At 39.4% G+C, this 25,718-nt stretch overlaps 1 protein-coding gene across 1 annotated transcript in view; it reads right to left on the reverse strand.

Annotated features, from left to right (window-relative positions):
- The window catches only part of MYRFL (myelin regulatory factor like), a 40,690-nt gene extending 14,972 nt beyond the window's left edge, over positions 1-25,718 (reverse strand). Inside the window, exons 1-13 of the mRNA XM_033059078.1 lie at positions 25,156-25,718; positions 18,488-18,578; positions 15,931-15,998; positions 15,578-15,836; positions 14,706-14,797; positions 12,703-12,850; positions 9,342-9,537; positions 7,642-7,718; positions 6,290-6,400; positions 5,645-5,735; positions 2,724-2,924; positions 2,239-2,347; positions 1,673-1,782 (exon numbers count right to left, since the gene is read on the reverse strand). Coding sequence (XP_032914969.1) covers positions 1,673-1,782; positions 2,239-2,347; positions 2,724-2,924; positions 5,645-5,735; positions 6,290-6,400; positions 7,642-7,718; positions 9,342-9,537; positions 12,703-12,850; positions 14,706-14,797; positions 15,578-15,836; positions 15,931-15,998; positions 18,488-18,578; positions 25,156-25,201 — 1,599 coding nt within the window. The 5' untranslated portion in view covers positions 25,202-25,718. The remainder of the gene's footprint in view (positions 1-1,672; positions 1,783-2,238; positions 2,348-2,723; positions 2,925-5,644; positions 5,736-6,289; positions 6,401-7,641; positions 7,719-9,341; positions 9,538-12,702; positions 12,851-14,705; positions 14,798-15,577; positions 15,837-15,930; positions 15,999-18,487; positions 18,579-25,155) is intronic.

A 25,718-nucleotide genomic window follows, 5' to 3' on the forward strand; every position in this document is an offset into this window, starting at 1 on the left:
CTCTGCCACAAGTGTTAGGAAAGAGAGGAGAAAGCACAGATTTATCTGACCATATTAAAACACCGAAGTGCCTGTGAAGTAATCCCAGATCCAGACCTAGACAAGTAGTCAAGAAAATGCTAAGCAGCAAATAAGCCATTGCTGTAACAATCCATTCCTGCTTGGACCACATACACAGCAGAATCACACCCTACAGCATGAATAGAAAGTAGGCACTCTCCACTTGTAGGTCACATCCCTGGAACACATCCTGGCAAGCACTCTCCAGTGGCCTAAGGTACAGAGAAGAAAGGGAATATGATGGGCCCAAAAGGCAGTACTGCGAGGCACTGTTAGAGATGGTATTTTGTGTGATATTTCAGCAAGGAAGAGATATGAATCAAAAGTTCAATTCTCCAACCTAAACTTCTGTCAGATGAAAAACCTGACTACTCCAAAGAAATTTTCAAGGCATTCAAAAATGCAAATGATGTTACAATTGGCAATATAATATAATATAATATAATAGGAAGGCCTAAAGGGCAAAACTAACCTGGAGTCACCCTCCACCACTGCTCTTCTGCTAGCATCTAGAAATCAGCTACAGTCTGGAACCCTGACCAAATACAGCCAATTTTCTAAAAGTCTCCTTTTCAACAATATCTGTGGAAGTGCTTTTTCCACAGTTTTATTCAAGGTGTCTAATTCATACTTCTTTCATATGAAATACAACAGAGAAGATTTAACCTATGCATCTAAATTATTTATAGCCTATCAAAAGATGACAAGTGAAATACAATATTTTTGTAGATATTTTCTCCAAGTTTGGTGGTGTAAACTTGTGTTTTCTATAGAATAACGAAAAAATTCAGTATGATAATGAATGTAGGATTGTATTCATGATATCCTACAGACAAGATAAGGTGACCTTTCTCTAAGACCTCCCTCTTCTCATTATCAGCTGCAAGTGGGGAAAAAGCTGGGAAGTGGTCTTTGGCATGCAGTGAACCAGCACTCAGCAGAGGGGCTGCTGCTCTGAGGCAAGTGCTGTCTGCAGCCTTGTGGGACTGGACTCTGTGACTGACAGTCCCTTGCTGTCATATTTCTACAGGAAAAAGAGGAGAATAGAGTACAGGACAATACCTCAGCAGTGTTTCCAGCCTATGAGCATGGTAACTATTTCATGTGCCATTTCATAGCATATGGTTTTGAACCTATAAAAAACATTTCAGATTGCCAAAAATAAAAAAAAACCCCTAGGAGTTGGATTTGGTATGCAGAGGTTATACCAGGATTAGAGTAAGGAAGTTTTTATTCAATAAATTGAACACCATCATTGCTTAATTCACTTGTGGAACACTTAATTAACTGAAACAAGCACAAAAGAATGTTTTGGAGTACCACTTATTGAATCAATGCTATGAAATCACTATCCACTTTTATTCAGAAAAGTTATGCCTTTTTCTTATTACATAGTACCATAAACAGTTTTTAATATAGATACTTCTTATTAAAAGATTCAGCCCTTTACTAACAGCTGGTGGGTCAGTTTTTCTAGATGATTCACTGAATGCTGTTTCTATAACACATGGGAGGGGCTACAGATTTTTTTGGGGCACAGCGTGTGTTCATAGCTCCCCACATGAAAGAACAGACTAAATACACTCTCCCACTTTCTCCCTCAGGACCATACCTTGTCAACCATGAGGAAGTTTTCTATTTTTTCTCCATCATTACAAGCAACATCTCCAACTTCTCTAACAGCTTCAGGTAAAAGCCTCTTCACTTCCTGGGCTATTATTCCTGTTCAGGAGGTAACAAAAACTAATGTCAGGAAACACACTGGCAAACCTGCTGACCATTCTAAAAAAAACAGGAAAAGCAAAAAAATATCTAGAATGTCTCTGTGGTAGGAAAATCCAGGATTTCAGGGGTTTTTCTCCATTCCACAAAAAACCCCAGAAACCTTTAGAATTCTTATTTCTCTGCAGAAAGAACAGACTTGTTTGTAAGCACATACTTTACTCTAATTAAACTTCTGGAAAATAAACTTCCCATCCTTAAAAATTGAAACAGAAGTTGTAAAATTACAAGCAATATCTAATTTTGACATTTTTATACCACAAGAGATACACAGCAAAGTGTGCAATTGCAGTAACCTAAAAAATGAGGATGAAATAGCAGGATATTAAAAGGCACTATGGCACAATAAATATCAGTAGGTGCTAATGAATAATGGGAACAGAGCTGACTTTATACCTGTTTCATGGGTATCTTTTATTCCCATAACAGATGCAAATTCAGGCTTGTAGTCATATTCCACCAGCCTCATTTGTGTTATTCTTCTCAACTGCTCATTTGTATCGACCTAGTTGGAAAAATACCAAGATTTACATGCTGAAACACTAAGCATGGCATCTAGGACACCACTGAGAGCACAACTAGCCTGACAGAGCCATTTGGTCAATCATGACATTGAAAAACACAATTTTCCCATTGCCCACCACCAGAGTGCTATTTGTATTTGCACTGCCAGTTATCCTTTCGTTTGACAACACCCAGCTTTGACAGAGAGCCTTCCCAAAGCGTGTAGGTGATGGTTCTACAGAGCACAGTGGTACATCTGGCTTCTTTAAGCCAGCATTTCAGCACAGCCAGGACAGGAGCTGCTCCACGTGTCAGAGCAGCGATCCACACGGGCAGTGGTGCAAATACAAGTGCCCTAAGCGCAGCACAGCCCTCACCTCGCGGATATTCTGTTTTGCTCGGCTGTCAGACGGGTGCATGACTCTGCCCATGACTTTGGCGTTTCCGCAGACAACCAGCGCTTCGTCTGGCGTGTCTGTGTTAATTCCTACTCGACCATTATAGGCTATTGCCTCTGGAACGTGTCCTCGCTGCCACAGGACATCACTGTCATTCTCAAACTGCCCGGGGTTGGATGCCTGGAAGAAAATTTTTTGCTTAATGACACGGCGTAGCATAGATGCACTATTGTTTATTCTATTTGAAATTTGGAGAAAATGAAAAGTCAAATCTTAAATATTGAAATTGTATTCAAGAGCTTTTTAACACACCAACATAAAAAAACAGAGTGTAGCTACTTCTAAGTGTTTCTGCTCACAATGCACCAGCCTCATGCTTCTTTCCCTTGAATTCTACTTTATTAGCACCTTAAGGTAAATTAACGATATCCAAAGCTTTCCAAATTTTAACTCTGACGTTATACCACATAACCATTCTTTATCTACCGCTAAATTTTAGCTGAGACTGGAAATCAGAAAAGAGAAAGCAAGGCAGAGATTAAACACATGTGATTCATAAAATCCTCTGTCATGTTTTAAAGTAACTCATATTGAAAGTTTCATGTCAAGGAAAAAGGGTCTTTTAAAGAACAACAATAAAACAACAGAATTTGTATAACAAGAAAAGGTATTTTATTTCAATAGTTAATTTTGGGTTATTTATTGTTTTAGGGTTTTTTTTTTAAACTTTGAATTCAGGCCAAAGCACAATCATGATAAAAAGAAGACAGGCTTTCACAAGGCTTTGCCAGTTACAAGGCCTGGCACTGTGTACTCACCACTGTTTGTCACAATTAGAGCATGATCTGATATGCCTGACAAGCACCACTCGCTGGTAGCTTTGTTGTCTTGGGGTGTATAGAGGGCCAGGAAGATGAGCTGCTTTTTCTCACAGTGCATATGCATGGCTTTGCCACTTTAAGGTAGCCAGTGGCTGACTCGCATTACCCTGCCACTGAAGCCCTGTTAGACAGCTAGAAAATTACTTTTATTTCCTTCTGTCTTTCCTGTTGATATTTTCACCACTTCAGAACAGAGCCTCTTGATCTTTCTGCCTTACTGCTTTTTTTTTTTTGTCTGAAACAGTGACCAGGTTTTAAAAATCTCATTCCATGAATGCCTGTTCAAATACTGTCTCACATACATTGATGGAGCCCTCTTCATTGAAATTTCAAAAGAATATAACATTAAAAATAGAGGGAAAACGTAAATTTCTAAACCTTACATAAAAATATATATCTTGTAAAATAATGAGACAAATGTGAAAATTCAAAAGCTTCCCCAAATTATTCATGATGTCATATCTGTAACACTGTCAGATCCAGAAAGAGAAATCAAGATGAAAACAGGATTGCGGAAATAAATGGACAAATAAAGGAAAATAACTATATAATATATGTAGGAATGATGCAAACATTGTTTCAGCATCCTGAAAAAAAAAACAAACAGCAGCAGCCAGGATGATAAAACTCATCAGGGCAGAAGACTGCTGAACTCCACACATTGCTTTCAAAGCCTTTTCACAGCTCCGCCCAGAAATGAGCTCTGGGCCATAATACCCCCCAAAAACTTAACTCTTAACTACAGAAAGAGGGTTTATGGCACAAGAGGATGCTCAGATAAAAAAGGAGTCAGGACTGAAACGATGCAAAAGCCCCCATCTTCCTTTGGAAAGCCCTGAGCAACAACCCACGTGCTGGAGATTTGCCTTTTGCTCTCTCCAAACCCAAATGCTAAACCAGATCATAGTTGTAAGCCTAGGGAGATGATGGGCTGCCAAAAAGGATGCAAGCAATGGCTTGCAAAAACCAGAGCCAGGACTGAAAGCTTTTGAGAGCCCTTGACTTTCTTTAGAAGCATGTTCCCAGTTCCACTTAATGCACCAGAGCTTTTGGTCTTGCATTAATCCAAACCAAAATCATAAGCCTATTCCTCTCCATAAGCCAAGGGTTAGAAAGAGTCCATGCAAACAAGCAGCAGCTCTTCAATTGACCCATATGAAAAAGTTTCATGGACTGCAATCTTCAAGAGGCCCTCTCCATTTTTTGCAGCCCTGTCACATGGCACCTTACATATTTCCCATCTTTCTAAGCCCTAAACATAACATTCGCCTTAGAAAGAACTATAACTCCAGAACTATAACCCCAGTTCAAAAATCAGCCACCACCTACTGATCACAAGAAGAGGCCAGGACAGAAAGCTTCCAGCAGCCCCCACCCCTAATTCTCCATAGCTCTTGTTACACTGCAGATCTAGGGTTTTTTCTCTTTTCTGAGTCTAACTGTAGGCTAAAGCTGAGTACTAAAAGAAAAATGTTCTATGAACCAGGCAACTGAAAAGTAACAGTTAAGAGGAAAAGAGATTATTTTTCCTTTTGTTAATTTGAAGCCTGTATTACTACCATCAAATTGAGAGGTGGGACACTCTGGAAACACACTGGAAAAGCAAAGCTATGGGTCCTAAACTTCCTAGAGCTGCTTGACCACCTTTCCTTACTGTTTTTTCCTTGTCATCCTCCTTGGAAAATGAAGACTAGCTAATTAGAACTTTTACAAAATTCCTGGCAAGTGAAGTAAATAGTTTCACTGCAAATTAAAATAATCTGGAAACATAAACATACTTTCTATTGGAACCCATAACAAGCTTTCTTTTAAAATCCATCTATAGCTCTACTTATAACACTCTTAATTTCTGATAATTAGAAGATAACATACTCATACAACATCCAGCTGTAGGGTTTTTTTCCCAAACTATTTGACTCAGTGGTAATTTTTATCCCCAAGAATCATAACCCTTCAATCTCCTGTGAATATCAAAACAGTAAATACTTTTACATGAAAGTAATATAAATTTATACCTACCCTCACAATGATCTTTTCAGAGACATTTGCAGATAGTAAGTAGAACTGGTCCTGAGAGACAGCGTACAGTCCAACTACCAGCATGAAGTATCTAATTTGAAATGTATTTAATCAAGACAAAAACCGAAGTAATTCTTTCTCACAGAAAAAAAAAGTTTTAAATACAGATATTATTGATACTTAAAAAGACATACAATGTTTTTAAAATGTATTTCTTACAATAGAAAAGAAAAAGAGTTTCTTTCACTCTTAAGAAATACGCTCTTACAAACCCCACAATCATTGCACATTAACAAAGAATACAATAATTTTCACAAATACAAGTAATGAAGTCTCAAAGATGAAAACTTTTCCTGCTTCAGAAGAAAATTATCATGATTTGGTTTTTTTGCTTCCTGATTTTGTTAGCCATTATTCTGGCTATGATTTCCTGAAACTATCTCTAACCATGAGGATGAAGTTTGGGGTGTTTTATTCTTATATCATTGTGTGTCTGTAGAGAAAGAGGTTTTTAAGCACATACCAAGAATTTGAAAAAACCCCACAGATTTAATAGCAGAGATTTTTCGCAAACATTGACTCCATTCTACAGTAGAGTTTCTCTTTTCTATTTCTAACACACAGGCCAACTAGCTATAGCAATACCTCTGATCAGGATTAGGTTTCCCTTTTTTTCTCATGTTATTTGCTGTTGTTTCACTGAAATGCAGTCGTCCCAGTGTTACTTTAGTTATCTGGTCCCCTGGCAGATCAACTCTAAAATAGAAAAGGAAATAAGATCAGGGAATTAAGTATTTGGAGATCTAGCTGCTCAAACTAGGTTTCTGCAAATTCATTAAAACAGTTCTGACAAAAACTGATAGATCAACAAAAAAGAGGAACCCCAGGAAAAATGCAGTAACCTTGGTTTCTAAAAATGTATTAAAAACAGTGACAACATCAAGAAGATAAACAGGATAAAGAACCAGCAGTAGGAAACTGTTCTTAGCAGTAAGAGTCTTATGTTTTTGGTTCTGTTTGTACATGTCTTGAATATAACAAAACTGTATGTGTTCCATATGATGGCTGCTTCACAGGATTAATAAGTGCTTGCTAATTCTTGGGCCTGAATTTCCACAGTAAATTAATAGATCTTACTGCTTGTCCTTCCTTTCATCTCCACATAATTTACATGTCTGGAAGTACACAGTAGACACCTACGTCTCAAATAGTGGTAGTGCTCCAGTGATAAATCAAATAAAGAGTCTGTGTCGATAAAAGTTGGCCAAGCAGTCATACATAAAATAATTTACATAGACGCAGAATCTGTTTGTCAGTACACAAAAGGAAGAAAAATGTCATGAGAGTCAATTCAGTGGAAATCAAGCTCTTCTTCCAAGCTCAAAGTTCAGTTTAGGTGATAACACAGCACAGCATTTATTCCAGCACTGAGCTGTCTAACTTGACACTGTCTTCTCTCTTTGTAGTATAAATCTTATTTAATTATTTATAGCGAACAGATCAGCTGCAACGCAGGAAACTTATGCCAGAAGAATAAACATTGATTCTGCCAGTGAGTTAAATGCTCAAGAATGGCAGAGCTCCAGAAAGATGCTGCATGTGTGTTTCTAGCAGAGGCACTCCCCCTTAACTCCCCCTTAAGCACTGTAAATGTATCTCATCCCTATACAGGACAGGAACATTGTGACATTTTTTAAGATTGGAAATGCATCTGCCATACAGTTCCAAGCAGCATAAAAGAGTGTTTCTAGCTGAATATAAATATTTTGGATAGACATAATTAACACATCTGTAAAGCTGTTGATAATTTTCCTTCATGAAGTGTAACCAGGTACATATTACTACTGTGATTCTATGTGTACAATCACAATGAAATCTGGATAAAAATCTGAAAATTGGCTTAGAGCTACTGCAAGATTTCAAGAAACAACTACTTCATATTCCAAACCAATCATACATATTGAAACAAAATGGAATAATTTTCTCAAAAATCTTACTTAACAGGATGAAAAGATTTTTTGCTTCGATCTGATTGAGACTGTTCAATAGCAATTGTTTGATTTGGAGTTTCCACCTATAAAACAAAAATAATTTTTTAAAATAACAAGAATGGTAAATTTTCAAGCACATAAAAATTGAAATAGACGTTAATAGGTAAACTGTGCCTGAAAGAGTGAAAAAGCACTCATTTCTAATGGGATGACATAGAAATTAATAGAGAAACTGACTCCTGATCAATTGATAATTGATAATCTAATCTGAAGACCCAAGTCTTTCAACAGATATAATTTGAAAGTGAAAAAAACCCAAAAAAACAAAGGAAAGTACAGTAATTTCACGAATACAAGCCGCACCAATTTGACCAAAATTTTGGTGGAAACCCGGAAGTGCGGCTAATATTCCGGGGCGGCTAATCTATTAACAAAATTCTAAAAGCTGCCAACACGGAAGTGAGAGCCCGCGGCAGCCCCAAGCCAAGCTGGAGCCCGGCCGGCCCCGGCAGAGGTGGGAAAGCCTGGCAGAGGCGGGGCCAGCAGTGTCGGGGGCGGGCGACAGAGCCTGAGCCAGCAGGGCGGGGCAGGGAGGGCAGCAGAGCCTGAGCCAGCATGGCGGGGGAGCCCGGGAGAACTGGGGCTAGCAGTGCAGGGGAGCATGGCAGAAGCAGGAAGGCCGGCGGGTGGGGCTGCCTGGCAGCGGGGGAAGCCCAGCAGAATCGGGGCCAGCAGCGTGGGGGAGCCCGGCGGTGCGGGGGCCTGCAGTGCCGGCCAGGGCGAGGAAACGCGGCGGCGGTGCAGACGGGAGGGGGCGGCCGGCGAGCCTGGTGGCAGCGGCGGCAGCCCTGCCGGCGGGGCGAGCGAAAGCGGCGCTCGCGAAAGCGCCGCCCGGCGAGCGAAAGCGCCGCCGCTCGTGAAAGCGCCGCCGCTCGCCGCGAAAGCGCCGCTCGCCGCGAAAGCGCCGCCGCGAGCCGCGAAAGCGCCGCTCGCGAAAGCGCCGCCGCGAGCCGCGAAAGCGCCGCCGCTCGCGAAAGCGCCGCGGGGCGGGCGCGGCGCTTGCGAGGCGCGGCGCGGGGCGAGCGAAAGCGGCAGCGGGGCGGACGGCGAGCCCGGCGGCGGCAGCCCTGCCAGCCGGGCGAGCGAACGCGGCAGCGGGGCGGTGCTGACGGGAGAGGGGGGCCAGCGAGCCCGGCAGCAGCGGCAGCACCACCCGGCCAGCCCCGCCGAGCCGTGGCGCTGAGCTGGGCCACCCGGCCCCGTCGGCAACCATGAGCGGGCCGAGCCTGCCTGGCCCCGCCCCGAGCCAGTAAAGCCCGCTATGCCGCGATCCTCTTACTAATCAGCCAATTTGTGAAAGCTGCGCACGGATTCTCGCGACGAACGAAAGTGCGGCTAATATTCGGGGTGCGGCTTATCTATTGACAAAGACAGCAACATTGTCGAGGCACCGGGGGTGCGGCTTATAATCCGTGCGTCTTGTATTCGTGAAACTACTGTAAGTGCATTAATTTAAAAGGAAAAACTGCTTTCTGAATCCAAACTGTTATTGGCTCATTCCACGCCCAAGCATAAATGTAGATATTCAACATGAGAACCTACACAAGATAGTTACATGTTCTTGGTCAAAAAAAAGTTCACTTCAATTATTTACCTCATTACATGGATAATTAAAAGTAATAATCTCAAAGAGGAGACACACTTGCCTTAATTCCATAGGCTTTCAAGTAAAACTTTTCTATTGGTGTCCTCCCCTGCTGAGTTTTGACATATTTTGGATGTCCAGTGACTCTAATATGAACTGTGATTTGGAAATGATTCTTCTTTTGGCACACAAAGGCATCATCTGCTGTTGAAAAATTAAATCCTTTATCTGTGACAATGTGATATCCTACAGCAGGTCTACAAAAACAAGGAGAAGGAATAGCAACTTTAAGTGCTGACATACTTGAGTGACATCTTGAGCTCCTATGTTTTTAATGTGGTCCAAAAACCCCTCTGATTTTTAGTGACAAAACTGGACTAAAAATACATCATTACAACCACCAGTTCTACTGGTATTTTCTTGTTAAAATGTCAAAGGTGTAAAAATGAAAATACATATAAAATGTCCTCTAATTCTACTCTGAAATGTCTGGAAACCAGAGGTTGAGAAGTTTACATAATCCTCACTCACAAATCTGATATAAAGGAATTCTGTGCACTTAAGAACACAAACCAACCTTTTAGTGTAGTCAATCATTCATTATAATACTGCTACAAACAGCAGTCAGCAGCTAGTGCTGCAGATAGCAATGAGCTAATGAGCCAGCCACTTTGTTCACAAATTCCCACAGCAAGTGCCTCTGCAGAAGCTACTGGGATTCTATAAGGCCTTACTTAAGCTAAAAGAAAAGCTATGGGTACCAACCCTCCAGCCTGACTATAAGCTGTCCTTCCTACTCTAGCTAAAGCAACTCTATTTTATTTCTTGAGAGAGCAATTTGTCACCCAAAAAAGCAAGAATATTCCGTCTCTATGATTCACAGTAAACAAGGAAAGGTATCAAAAGATCTTTCTATTAGAGACTGTGAACTCACCGTCCCAACAATGTTTCCAGTCCTTCAGATTTAAGTGATGGATAATTCTAAAACAACAGAACTACATGGCAAGGTTGCCTTATATAGACATTGGCTTTTCTTGTTAATGAAAGTTTGATAATGATAATCTTGTATGATGTTGCTGAGAACTTCTCATTAACACAATTACTGAAGATGGATTTTAATTACTCTTCCATTATTAGTTGGAAAAATCAAAATGTACAGACTTCATAGGAAATACACAGATTTTATTACTGTTTTATAAATTATGAACAGAAGTCCCCTTTCAAACAACTATTGATTACCTGGAACAGGGAACAAAGAGAAAACTACTTTGTAACTTCTTCAAAACTACTAAGTAATGTTTTACTTCATTTTTAAAATTATAATAAGGTTCTACCATCTCCTCAAGCCATCATTATTAAGGAAGTTAAGTAAGTTTTCTTACTCAGTTTTTCCCTACAATGGGTATTTTTCATTTTTTTTATATAGGAAATGAGTATATATCACAGTAGGGAAAGGAGTAGTTTTTTATATTAAGGCGTCAGCAAGTTCATTAGCTGATATTCTTAATGCAATTTGAGACTATTTGCCTACACACAGGCAAGCAGCTTGAGAAGCAAAATTACAAATGTCCACGTCTCCAAGTTGCAGTGTTTGGAACAATGGCTCTCAAAGAACAATTTCATATTACAATTTTCTGAGTATATAATTTACAGTAAATATGAGCAAACATATATTTTGTTCTTAGTGCACAAATAATGATAAGTCTTACCAAGAAGCAAAGCAAAATTTGGAATAACTTTTAGGTAGCAAAAGTTATCCCTATCACAAAAGCATCCCTACTAGAAATGTGCTTCAAATTCCTCTTTCTATTCAGAATTTAAGTCATCAGACATCTTTGGGACAGACACCACCAGTATCAGACAAGGGCCAAGAATGTGCCAAGTAGACGCAATGAAGGGCAGAATTAACAGCAGAGTAACCTTTTCTAATGAATCTACATCAGCTAGTAGCATTTTTATTGTTGAAAATGAAATAACTAAGATGTTCAAGTACTGTATGAATAAAATGGAAAATAATAATTAACCTGAGAAATACCCCTCAAATGGGTGCAGCAATTTGAAGGCATGGGATCAATCCCTCTACACTAAGTAATGAGAAGCACGTGAGTGTTTTGAGACCAACAGAACACAGGAGCACTACTCAGAAAATCTGTGCAATGTGCTGCAATTACAGTGCACCTTGGAACAGCAGCACTGCCACTGACCTCACTTAAAAGTAATACTGACTTCCTCTGCAAGTAACACCTAAATCCCCTCCCACGGTAATGGCAACAGAGCGTGTATTGGGATATTTTATTGCTCAGCATCACATAGGCTTTGTTCACAAATGAAGGTGTCTGGAACCTTAATTTTAGATATATGGGAAGCAACAAGTAACTGGGTAGTGGCAGGAGAGCAATCTCCCACCATCAGCACGCAGATCTCATGTAGTCATTGACTGAAAGTGCAACAGGAGTTGGAAGCCACTTCCATTTAGAGTGACTACTCATATCACAAATTCAGCTGGAGTTTCTGGGTCTATCCAGCTCCCAAGGAGCGTAAAGGTCTGCTCTCTTGTCATGTCAATCAACACCTGAGGAGAAGGGTTGTGTGGGACCTAGTAAGATGTGTAATGCCCCTATTCCCTGTGTGCAAACAGGGAACATCAGTCCAGCGATGACACTGGTATATACCCAGCTCCCAGGAGACGTTTTGGCAGGTTGGGCAAGAGGAGCATTAAAATTTACTGTACCACATAAGTCCCCTGTAGACAGTGACAAGTTTTTTGCACCAATCCCAAATAATTAACCAGATGCTATAAAAAAGGTTTGATTTGTTAATTTGTTCTGATATTTGCTAAATATCAGAATGGAGAAAATCAGGGACGTAAAGTGAATTTGGAATGATCTTTTCAAGACCATGTGGCAAAAAATAATAAAAATAAAAATAAAATTACAGTTTGATTAACACAGGAAAACTCTAAATCTTTGAATAATCAGTTGCATGTCACACACATGTCTATAACGTCTTAAGTTGTATGAGCCCAGAAGTAATACTGGTAACTTCTAATGTTGTCCTTTAATGCTTTAGACCACTAGAGGGAAAGGTGCCATATGCTTAGTAATTATTTGCCCCAATGAATTTGACAAAATAAACAAAAGTTACCAGGTATGCTAACTCATTTTTCTTTTGCCCCTAAATCCCTGAAGAGAAATCAGAAAATCTGTCACTAATTTCAACCACCATTTCAAGTTCAGCTTATCTGATACAACTGCAAGTTCATATTTCATCAAACCTCTTCTATTTCCTTCTCTATTCTTATTTCCAATAAGTACAAGGGATGCCAAATGTATCATTTATTCCTACAAAATTACGACAACAGATAAAACAGAAAACAAAAAAAAAGAAACCAATTTTTTTCAAGTGCAAACATCAGTGCTTACAGTTCTTCATAATTGGAGTCAAATAAGCTGCTCCACTGAGAAGCTTGAAATGGTTGCCATGTAAGAGCTTGACAGCATTTTTCCAAAGCTGCATTCTGTCCATCACTGTCATATTCTTGCACTTCAGCAGCACAGTCCTTTACAATTGCTGTAGAGAGATAGTGATAATTCAGTTATTTCTTTTGGGACTAGCCAAAAATCCTGCATAGACATCTTTATAAATATATTTACATAAATGCACATACAAATCACAAATGTGTTGCATATATATTTAAATGTGATTATCCTTTGCAGTTATTCCACAAGATTGTGTTATATTCTCTTGCTCTAGAAAATAAATTTTGCAGCTTTCCTGATTTACAAAATAGTACACAAGTAGCACTTCCTATTTTTTATTCTCCCCAAAAGGATGAATAATTTCCTTTGGGGGAGAGAGGGAAGAAGGAAAGCTAAGAATTCTACTGTAAATCTGGAACCCTGCAAGAAGCAATTAAGCAAAATAATTACATTTGTTTCCCATTCCCTCTACTACAGGTTTCAATTGAAGAATATACTACAGGAGGCACAGTTTTCCAATAGCAAGCACATTCACCACTTCATCTGGTCAATCTCCTTACTGCTTTCTGCCTATACATTAGAGAATTCTTTGACAGACAGGGTCAACCCAAATTCTCTGAGATATTATACATTTTATGAAGACAGAGGAAAATGTGATAAGAGAGACAGATAGAGTGCAGTAAGGACAGGAGAAAATGTGTAATTGAGCATTCAACTAAGATCCATCCACAGTCAGTGGTAGCATAGTAAGACAGAGCCTTCAGAATCACTTCAGGCCCAAGCTCCACCTGCAAGTCCCCACTTCTGACATACAGCAGAGTAAAGATAGAGAGATAGAGAGAGAGATAGAGAGATAAACATCACAGTAAAGAACTTCACACCTCACTTCTAAATTATCCCCATGCCATTTTAACCCATGTCTCTAATGCACAGGTCAGTGAGATTCTATTAAGAATGACACCCAAAGAAAGCTTATTTCAAAGCCATATCTTTCAGTATTAAAAACAGCAATTGGAATTTCAGATACAGAAGTGTCTGCTTGTCTTCTCTATTCAGCAGTGGTTGACTTAGAGGACTAGTCCCAGTCAAGAAACACTAAACTAAAGATATTAAAGGAAAAGCAACTTACTAAATCCAGTTGCTACACATTAAAAGTGTTCTAAAAGATTGATTTAATGCTGACAAATAATTTAGTCTGAAGAAATAACAAGCAACTCACTAAATCCAGTTGCTACACATTAAAAGTGTTCTAAAAGATTGATTTAATGCTGACAAATAATTTAGTCTGAAGAAATAACAAGCAACTCTGATTTTTCACTAACAGACATGGGTAAAACTCCTCAGGTAAACTGGCCATTACAAGGTGTTCATTCAAAGAGAACCTCGCATTTCACAGAAGCTGGCTCACCTCTGTACAAGCCTGATAAAGTTTTTTGTATGAATTGGCATAAGCTTATTCTTTTTATCTTGATAAAACAGTGAACTAAACCAATATGGGGAAGGGGCAGTAAAGAACATAAAGCTTTTACCAAGCTTGTGTATGCAGAAACTTTGTAGGAAAAAAAACCACTGAGGAGCAGATAATGGGAAATGGCAATCTTTTTGCCCTTCAGCTGACCCAAAATGATTTATTTGCCCATTCAAGGTAGTGCCAAGCAAAGTAAACAAAGTTTATTACCATCTCTGTAGTGGAGGTTCACATATGGAAAAGGGCAGAGTATTCTATCCAGAAAAGCATCAGGAAACATGAGCCTCTAATGCCTTTTTCTCTTTGCCAAATATAAATAAATCCTGGTTTTCCAAAAAGGTAAAATCCTCCAGACTGGGTAGTGGAGTACAGACCATTAACACCATTATCTTTTCTGAGCCAGCAGGAGGCGTGCTCCTCAAGTATTCACTTATCTATGGCACAAAACATTAAATTTCCTCTTCATGCACTTGCTCACCTTGTCTGGAATCCTGAGACTGTACTGGAGAATCAATCCCATCTCCTAGTAATTGGGAGAGCTTCCTTTTTTTGCCTGATGCTGCAGAAATACTTTTGTAAAAACACATGTTGTATTACTCATTTATAAGTTTAACTAGAGATCATAACAAAAGAACACCCAGAAACCTCTTATCTCATTTTAACTGCACTGTCATCCAAATTCTAATTTGCTAAGGGAGGAGATTGTAGGTGGGTTTTTAAAACTCAATTATCCAATTTTTTCCTTCCAAAACTTTTTTTTTAATGTCACATGAATAAAGAAGTTGATCCCATTTAAAAATTTACACAGCGCATAAGTAGCTGGGGTTTAGTTTCTTGACCTTTGCATTAAAATCACAGCTTTTATCTTGATTAATTTTACTTTTTAGCAGTTAATCTTTGAATACCAGAACATTTAAAATAATTGAGCATCCAGAACACATTGGTGGGTTAATATGGCAGACAGTATATGATTAGTGCTCCACTTGCTTATACAGATAGGATAATTCCTTTTCTCTTATGCCATTTGCTAGAACACTTACAAGATCCTCATGCACAAATCTCTACAACAGGTATTGCAAAACACCTCAATATTTTTATAAACCAGTTATTAAAAACCTGTTGATTTCTCATTAGCCTTCTATTGTTTTAAAAATTTAAATACATTCCTGTTTCCAATCTAAACCTCAATCAAGATGTTTTAAAGAACCCTCAACCACAAGTATCTCAAAAATGTCTAAACACTGCCATCCTGTGGAAAATCCTACACCCACAGGGATTTACAACGAGTCTTAAACCAGTTCTACTGGTTTTTGCATGTCTTACTCTTTGCATAAAAGCTTTATCATTTACCCAGAAATCTGAGGTGCATTAGGCTGGAAGTATGAATAATTAAGGCCCAGAGAGCTGGAGGATGCAGAATGATTCCATGGAGTCCCAGCATTTTGTGTCTTCAGGCAGCAGCCTTGGGAGATGGTGCAAGGATAGCCCATGGCCCTGGGGTCAGAGTGAGTCTCCATGAACCTGCAGGGAAGCTTGCTGGGTGCCACGACAGACGGGCACGGGAGCGGAGGCTGCAGCCCAGCGGGGCGCAGGGCGTTGCACCATGGGGCTGAGGGAAATAAACAGATAAGAGAGTAAGAACAAGGAAGAGGAGCTGGAGATCTTCCTACAAGCTTGGGAGAGGCCAAATTCATGTCACCTACTTTGTAGCTGTGGTGGGGAACATGGTTCTGATCCAGAGTCTGGTGGGGAGTCTGGCAACTGGCTTTGCCTAGGGATGAAAAAGATATTTTCATTCTACTGGACAAGACATGGAGGATCACAACCACCAATGCTGGAAGTGGAGGGGGACCACTCACTATTGACAAGGGTCTTCAGGAAACATCACTCACCATGTTTGCTGCCCCTTCTCACAGGAGCAATGTCATCTACACATCATCTCCAGTGGCTCTCTGCCATGCAGGAAGGCCTGAACCCCATCCCTTCTCACCCAAATACCCCCTTCACAACCTGCTGAATTCAATCCTCCTTCCCACGAGTGGTTCTTCAGTCATCTCCAGGCACACCAGTGACTCTCAACATACAGCACACAAGGGATTTAAGCCTCATTCTCTCCAGACTAAAGGTTAGAGATGCGTAGCATCTTCATCTCTCTTAAGGAAGAGAAAATCCTATGCCATCTTGCTGCCATTTAAAGGAGCTACAGAGGGTTCCTCTGTTAAATTTGGAATAGATGTACATTCAAGAAACGGATTCTCAATCCTTTCAGGTATTCCTATGAATTGTCAGCTCAAACACTGCTCTGAAGCTCAATCTAAAACACAAGACTTAAAATGCATGTTATGCTAAAAATGCTGCAGCAGAGGAAGGATGACTGAAGTCTAATGAGACACATCTCTTTTACCAAAGCTGAATAAAATAAAATTCCTTAAAGAGACACCCTCATATGCATAAAAGATGTTCACACATACACACCAAATATTGCCAAGTATCAGTGGGAAAATTTCACTCTATGGCTTCCACTTCAGGTTTTGTATTTCTGAGTTTGGATAGCATTAAGGAGAGCAGTTTCATTTTTGGTTGCAGCCTATTACTTTTGACATGTGCTGGTGCATGGTAGCAGGGATACATCTCCAAGTTAGAATTTTACTGATGCTGTGCTTTTTGAAGGAAAATAATCTGTAATTTAAATGATTCTACATTACAAGCATAGTATATCAATGAAATACCAATTACATAGTATATCAATGAAATGCCTACTTAACAAAGGACCTGGCAACCCTTTTTCTCCATTCACTGATAATGTGTAAAGTGTTACTGTGGGAAAAGATGAGGAAATCACATGGTGCTTCACATGTGGCATAAGAGAAGAATAAATGTAATGCTGATGGCCTTTCTGATGCAAGATGATCTTTAATGGAAATTTCAGAGCACACCCAAGACCTTGGTGGTAACAGCACCCTTTTCATTGCAGATGACATTATGGAGTTCTGCATTTTATATGTTTATATGGAGGCTTTTAATATTTTTCTCCTTTGATGTATTTTGACAACTTCCTTTATGAGATTCTATTCTGTTTATGCACAAATTTTCTGCACTACAGACAAATGCTTAATAATTTGACCTGTAGAGATCTAATGATTCAGTAAGTGTTCTTAATGCTGTAAATAATGAAATAGAACTGTAGTATTAGTGTAAAATCCTGTTCAGCCTCCAAACCCATAACAGTTTTAGAGATGTTTTTCTAGCATGTAAGTACTTTGTAGCACTATAACTACAATATCTTACTTAAACTGCATAATAGTATCTATATATACACATTTACATTTCTGCTATTTTTTGTATAAAAGCAAAATAATATTTTAAAGTTGTTATACAGGAGTTCAATAATCTTGTTAACCTAAAACACATTTAGTAACTAAAAATAAAGGTCATGGGTATTTAAATACAACCTTCTCTTCATTTGTCTTTACTTTTATACTGTGGGCAAGGAGAATCAATTCATTATTCATTATTTAGAGCAGGTAGGAGCCTATTTGGCCCACTTTAAGTAAACGTGCAGCTGAGTCTGTGTAGAATGAAAAATTTCATGTTTAATTATTTTTAAAACATCCCTTCTTGCTCCAATTCTTGGCAAGTGTGAGCGTCAGTCTATCTATTAATAGTATTTTGCCTTGAACAACATCCATCTGACAGTCATCTATATGAAAGATTTAGGGTTAAGGTCTTTGATGGATCTATACTACATAATTTTCCACCCTTGACCATAAGCCTTTGCACTGTGTATCCTTTGATAGTTTTAAAGTTAGTCTCAAAAGAGACTGATGAACAGTTTCTGTTCTCAACGAAGTATTAGGGTGAAAGCAGTAGCTTTGCTTCCTTCAGACTGGGAGACTTCCACTAGTCTCTCCATTTACAATACAGTAGTCTCACTTCTATCACTTGTTGTGTACATAAACAGTAAATTAGCACTTACAGGAATGTTAAAGTAACAGCTCTGCATTTAATGTCACAATTAGCTCAACAGTTGTGAATCAATTCAGAGTTCATTATCATTTGTTCTGTTGAACAAGAAGACAACCATATTTCCATTACTGGCTGTAGTTCATTTTTTTCTAAGTCTTCGTATGCAGTTTCAAGAAACAATGCCAAGAAAGCCATAATCCTCCTTAAACTCCAATTTTATCATGGCACTAATTAAAACATTAATTCTAGGAGCTGTGGCTAAGAAGATGAAGTACATGTTGCTATAATACTTACAAAGTTCCAAACTCTATGTCACTACTAATGAATTCTTCCAACAGGCTTGTATCCACCATGGGATTTTCCAAGGCTCCATGGACATCTTGCCCTAAGGTTAAAAGGAAAAAAGACAAAAATTCAGAAGGAATTGTCAGTGTTTCAGAATAAGTGATGCTGCCAATGATCCTACACAAAGGAAAAACCAAATCTGTCCTGTCTCATGTAACAAATGGCTCATGCTTCTGGTTTAGTAACTCTGGGAAAAAGGAGGATGAGAAATGCAGATCAATTAACAACATGCAGGAGCAATGCAGATGACAATGCAGCACTGGGCAAACACCACTGAATGCATGGCATTAAGGTTTCAGGGAATTACTACAGCAGGAGGATGAAGGACCTCAGTCTGCAACTGAGAAAAAGGGTTTTGAAGAACCTCAGTCTGCAACTGAGAAAAAGGGTTTTGAAGATAATTTCCAACATTGAGGTCTAAACAGTTGTTGGGCTGAAGCTCAGACAAAGTTGTCTTACACAGATCCACTTGGTGCATTAGTACTCACAAGTACTGCAAGTGAATTTCTGCTTTAAAACTCCATTTAAAAATCCACTGAGTTCAAATAAACCCAAGTAAAACTTTAAAAATGTTTGATTGGAGGCTTCTTTTTATTCTGCCTAAAAGAACCCAGCCCACTAACATTTTAAATGTATTAGCAAATAGAAAGGCGCAGTACTTTGTCCTTTGTTGCTTAGTAACTGAAGACTATAAACAGATTTTATGATTATAAAGTTTCCGGAATTCATGACAACTTTCTATGAAAGTCAACAGGCACTCATTAAAAAGCCCAGCCAAGCAGCCCTACTCTGCAGGCTCCCCACCTCTGCAGGCAGCCTTCCATAAATACAGGTGCGGCCAGTCAGAATGCAAACAAGATAAGGACCTTGATATTGCTGCTCGAGTTGCAAGTGCCTATCCCACTTCACACATGATAAAATGGACCAGCCCACACATCCAGAGCTGTGAGGCTCAGCCATAGAGTCTGACACCAACCATGTCCCCTCAGCTTGGCAGCAGCTAGTGAAAACACAAAAGGCTAATTGCTGCCTATAAACCGAGGAGTAGTCACTGCCTTTGGCGTTATTTCCCAGTGTACTACCTTGCATAGGACACTTACCCTAATATCTCTTCAGTTCCTTTTCTGATGTCTTTGCCTGTTCCTTCTTCATCCACTGTTTAGAAAGAACATTCATGCAAACAAAATCTAAAAATCCACCACTTTGCACAGGATTCCCTCATGTGTCTGTCTTAACAAATAAATCCACATTGCTAATAAACACTGCCCAAATTGCTTTGTGATCATAGATTAATCTAGGCATTGTTTACTTGTTGGTGCTGCAGGCTTAATTTTGACTGCCTTTCACTGGGGCATAGCAACTTGGAGGTGTGCTACTGATAGATCCTCAGCGTACTGATGTTGTACACAAACCTGTCCCACACACACCAGAGAACAGATTCAAGAGGTGCAGCCCACTAGCTTATCTCTGTTCCAAAACTGGAACACACAAATTCTGGAAGTAGCAGCAGATCACTTGCAAAACCAACTGGAGAGTGCAAAAGAGCCTGGCATTCCTTAGCAGCCTTCCTCAAACCTGTTGGATTCTCATCTTTTCATTCTTCATGTGCAAATGTAGGGTCCTCCTACCTTGAATTACAAACCCTTCTCCTTTTACTAATGAAGTCCACAGCAAAATTATTCAATCACCTTCTTTCACCCTCATGTAGGATGATATAATTTCATTACTAACTTGAGGCCAGAAATCAAATACAAAACATTTTTCCTGTACCGCACAATCAAGAATCCTTTATTTTGACTAAGATCAGGGACAGGCTCCTTTGAATCAAAGAATACTGCTCTAAATCAAACATGAACAAGGCCTTTTAAATGGACATCCCACAGTTCAGAGATCAGCTCTGTTGCTAAGTGATGATAACAGAAATATCTATCACTTTTTAATCTCTCCACTTTGCATGAACGGCTAAATGGGGAGGAGGAGAATAAAAGCATAAGCACTGCTGGGAGAGGAAGGAAGCACACCAGGAAGACAGGCCACCACTAATGAATGTTTGTGACGCAGGTGCATGGAAGAGTGGGCACATTTTGCTGCCCTTAATTTTGTTAATGTACTTTCCAGGTCAGTGGCATCACGTGCTTGCACTGGCATCTGTTTCAGCAGAGGAGGACTTGTTGGATCATATGCAAATTTATTTTAAATGGTAGCATCCACGTCACAGGCATTTAATCACAGTAAGTACTTAACAGATATGGGCAGTATGCAAGACAGTAACTCACCTGGATGTTACATGCTCGTAAGAGCAAAGAACTTTGTGTATGTGGCAGGACAAGCCCTGTGGTGAGGCCTCTGTGAGCACAGCTTCCTGCACAGAACCATGTGCCTGGCTAAGAGCTGCCGCAGGATATGTGGAGTCAGCAGCCTCAATCATCAGCTTGTGCTCTGCTTGCAGTTCACAGTTCACACTGCAATGTGCCCAGACACCCCTGGGAGAGTCTGCACTGAGTGACCCATTCAACCCTGGTGTCACTGTGCAGCGGACTACCAGCTACCCAACAAACAGATGAAGATGAAAGGACAAGGCAGTACCACATCAGGGGGTTCACAGATGTTTGCAGAACACACACTGCAGTCACAGGCTGCATATGACTATGGTTTTTTTCTCATTTCTTCATAAGCTTGATACTTCCATTGTTTGGTCTAAAACGTGTCAGTACTACAACTCTCTTCTGTTTCCCTGTCCATTCTCACCTAGCCTGTCCCTAATACCTAGCCACAGACCCCCAGAGAGAAGTATGAACCCCAGTCTCTTAATTTGGCTGTTACTCTTTGGCAGACATCCCCTTCTTTCCTCCAAGACATGAGGCTCTCATCACTTGGCTCCTCAGCTTGACCCTATGGTCCTGTGACCAAGTCTCAATTCCCAAAAAACCTACCTTGACCAATTCTCCCAACACTTACATATAGCCTTATGTATATCTGCATTTAAATCAGCTGCCTCCTTTCCAGCGGTATCTAAATGGAAAGTGAAGGATGGGGACAGAGAAACAGTATTGACTAAAAATCAATACTAAATTAATAATTTCCTGACATTAGAAGAGGATGCCAAGGAAGCTGCCAGACAAGTCAACATATCTGTAATAAAATCAGTGTTAAAATATCAGCTACTTTACACAGGAAACAATCCTTATATACAGCTAAAAATGGCACAGAGAACATGGTCAGTGTTCAGTAATGTTTGCTGAACAAATTCATGTTTGCTACAAAGCCTTCCAACTTGAGAGATATGTTTCTCTGCTTGAGAATTAATAACTGATTTACATCTAAAGACACTTTACCATAAAAGTAAGTAGTTTGGTTTTTTTTAAACAAAAAGAGGCTTCTGCACTTCATGAGCTCCACTATACAGGCGCAATGGAAAGTCCTGCTGAGCCTTATTGACTTACACTATGGGGTTTATAGGCCCTTCTTTCAGGCCAAGGGACTCTAAGGACTGGTTTATTTAAATTGTGCACAGAAGCTCAGGTCATTTTGACTGGAACGGACCTGCTGTCATTGACACAAGCTGCAGAGCTACAGGGTTTGAAGCATAAATCAGCTGTAGCCAGCCAGGAGCTATCACAGCCTAGGTTATTCAAGTTCAGGAAGACCTATTACTTCAAATTGTAAGCAGTGAGTTTGTGTTAAGATAGACTTTTTTTTCCCCCAAAGCTACATTTTTATAGAAACAAATGTTACCACCAATATTTTATATTTTTAATTTCATCTTTTATTCCTGTTTCAAGGTCTCATCCATAAAATGGTATGTGGCACTTCTGGGGTTTAAGTGTTTGGTATTTTAAGGGCATGTTTCTTCAGTGGTTTCATTGTTTACCACAAACTCTAATCTGTATTCCATGTTACCCATGCAGAAGCATGACTATACAGTGAGGTGATGATTCCACCAAGGAAGAGATTTCTCTAGATCACAGACAGCACAGACAAAACACATGCATTTCAGACACCTCAGAGTACCTTACAACATAAAAGACTGAGTTCAACAGTGCAACTAGGCTGACCTTCTACCAGCTCTCTCAACCCACTGATAACATCAGCAAGAACAGATTGTTCTGCCACACGCAGGCGGAAGAGATAATCAGGAGCTCTGACCTCCCCTTGACAAATAGGAACTTCTTGACTCTAAAATTCAAAATATTTTAATTATAATTACTCATTTCAACAGGAATGATAGGGAAAAAAAACCTGCATCAAAGATGAAATCTCTCATATGCAAGTGAAAGGAAACAAATAAATGAGAACTCAGCTACACAAGACAAAAGCCATTTACTTGAGTGAGAAAAAGCCAAGGTCAAATCCCAGAGTTTTATCTAATCCAAAAGGTCTACCAACTATTCAAAGAAGTGACTGCCAGGAAAATAAACATTATCTCACTTTCCTTGAAAAAAAAAATCCCGTTTCAGACTCTCCCCTCTCAATACTGCAGATGCAACTTTGTCTTACTAGTGAGTGTCAAAACAAACATGCACTTGTGGGAACACACACTTGTAAGGAACTAAAGCACTGGGCAGAGGGGACTCTTTGTGTTCATGAATTTCAAATAATCTTAAAAAGCAGATCTATAGATTCATTAACTGCCAGCTGATGTGTTTGTAAGCCAAAACTGAACCACTGAGGAACCACTCAATAGCATCATTCTCCACTTGATATTGCAAGATGCAGTGTTTTCATAGCCTTGAAAAATAACTACTACACTGCTACAACTAATCACAGGGACCACCACATCAACACTAGCAATTTATGACTCTTGCTTCAATGAGGTTTTGCCTCATTGAGGTATTACAAAGCCAGCCCACAAGCTGTAATGCCAAGCTGCAGAGATGCCACTACTTAGAACTAGTTTACAAGTTACAGTAAACATAACCTGTGCTTGAAAAGAGGGCAAGCCATCTATTCACTTCAGCTTGCTCTCTCCACAGACTTACTTATGGTTTGTAAGAGAGCCTACTCCATGCTGAATGAATGATTAGTTCTTGCAACCTTGACATATATGTGTGTCCAGATAATGAAATTCAGCCATCTAACACTATCACTGCATGCTATGGCATTAGCAGACCTTTGTCACACTCTAATTGAACACAGCAGAACCACACATTATGGAAGGGACATGACATCCCAAGGGGTTTCATTTTTCCTGTAATTTAAAGGAATCAACAGGGCTTTTCCCCCTCACACTGGCACAGACTACCAAAAGACCTTTTAAAAACAGCTGAAGCCATAATTATATAATTTAAAATAGTAATTCTCATTAAAGAGCACACACAGCTAAAAATCCCTGCCGCAGCTTCTACCATCAAAGTATCATTGTCACAAGTCAACAGAAGCTAACCTATAAGTTGTGTTTTCCAAGAGGATTCCTAAAAATGTGGGGTTTTTTAATATAATTCATATTCAACACCACTTTGATATTTAATAGCTATGCCAAGCCTGATAACAACAAGTATTATGCTGCTGAAAGCAAAGCCAAGTAAGTTTGTTAGCCTTTCACCTCCATGGCATAAACCAAACTTAAGGAACATGGTATGAATTTCCTACCATCTATAAACATATTTGCTGGCTAGCAGCCCCAGACTGTAGCTCATCAATTAAAATTTCTTGGATTTCTTGGCTTAAATGTATCTCCTTGATCAATTTTTTAATGTCCTAGTTTGAAATTAAAACTTAAGTTACAGCCGCCACCTCTCACCCAGGGCAACAGAGGGGCAGGAGAAAAAAAACACAGAAAGAAAATCACAACAGAAAAGATAGTTTCTCAAGTTACTTTGAGATCAGTGAATACCTGCATAGATAATAGATGGAAAACAAATACAACAAAAGCAGTTTAGAATAGAACAGTTAATGGATTAACAACAAAACAAAAAGCAAAGTAAAAGGAAGAAGAAAGAGAAAATACTTAGTAAATAAATACAAAAGTAAAAAACCTTTGAACACATTATTAGAGTATAAAAAAAATGCAGTTTTATTATGGAATTTATTAGGAAGTGAATTCTGTAGTAAGAGAGAGTGATGAAACTAACCGTACCAGCTTGAATAGAAAATGTCTTAGAATAAAAGGACAGATGATCCCAGCCAAAAGACAAAAATACTCAAGTTTAACTCCACAGAAGGCTCCTGAGGATACTGACATAATTATGACTTTACAAGTTAGATTCAGGCCATTTCAGAAGAACATTAGTGGAAAGAAAACCCTCTTTACCCGACATGCTAAAACCGAGGAGCAAGTGAGATCTCTAACCATATGAAAATCACTAAGATTTCAGAAGTGTTACTCTGCAATGAGTCCTCAGTCATTTCCTAGTTTTTCCTCAAGGCAATTACCTTGCCTGTACTGCAAGTTTTGCTGGGTCTGCCCTTCCCTTTGATATTCTGGCCAGAGCACAAAGAAAAAAGTACTGCAGCACATCTGTACTATTTGTAATGCTTTAATCTGATAACTTACTGTAAATACAGCTTTGGGTTTAATAGTACTTTTTCTTCCTTCTTTCCTCCTCAATTACCCCCAAACAATTACTGGTTTTGCTGCCACCAAAAATTGTTAAGGCTTCTCCTGAAACTAGTCTTACCTTCAAAGAACTGTTGCAAGGCCTCATTTTCTCCCACCACATCCATGAAAACCCAGTAGAAGTGTTTTGCTTTCCTATTACGTGAAGAGATCCTGCTGGGACAAAAGCACTCTCTTCCAGATGGTTATGAACATGCCAAGGAACACATCATGCTTTTGTCAGAGGTTTCAATGACTTTGTCCCAGCTGATGTCATTCCTCCATAACTACAGTCAGGGTTATACTGAGGCTTTATGTAACGGATTTAAACTACACTTAAAGGAGAATCTAGCAAGGCTTTTGAGGCAAGATGATGTGGGTTCTAGCCAGCAAGTCTAATGTTCTCATATTAAGGACCTTTGGTCCCAGAACTAATTACACATGCGCAAAAAATACAGCAATAAAAATGACTTATCTTGTCTTTGTACTTTCACACAGGTCATGTAATTAGTACTACCGATGAAAGTAACAGTAATCAAAAATGCAAGAGCAAAGCCATCCCCGATAGGGATGTAGAACTTCTATTTTGTTACTATTACTAACGAAACTAAATCACACATTAGCCTGTTTGTCTAAGGTAACATT

This window comes from Catharus ustulatus, chromosome 4, assembly GCF_009819885.2.
Source record: "Catharus ustulatus isolate bCatUst1 chromosome 4, bCatUst1.pri.v2, whole genome shotgun sequence".
Taxonomy (NCBI): Eukaryota; Metazoa; Chordata; class Aves; order Passeriformes; family Turdidae; genus Catharus; species Catharus ustulatus.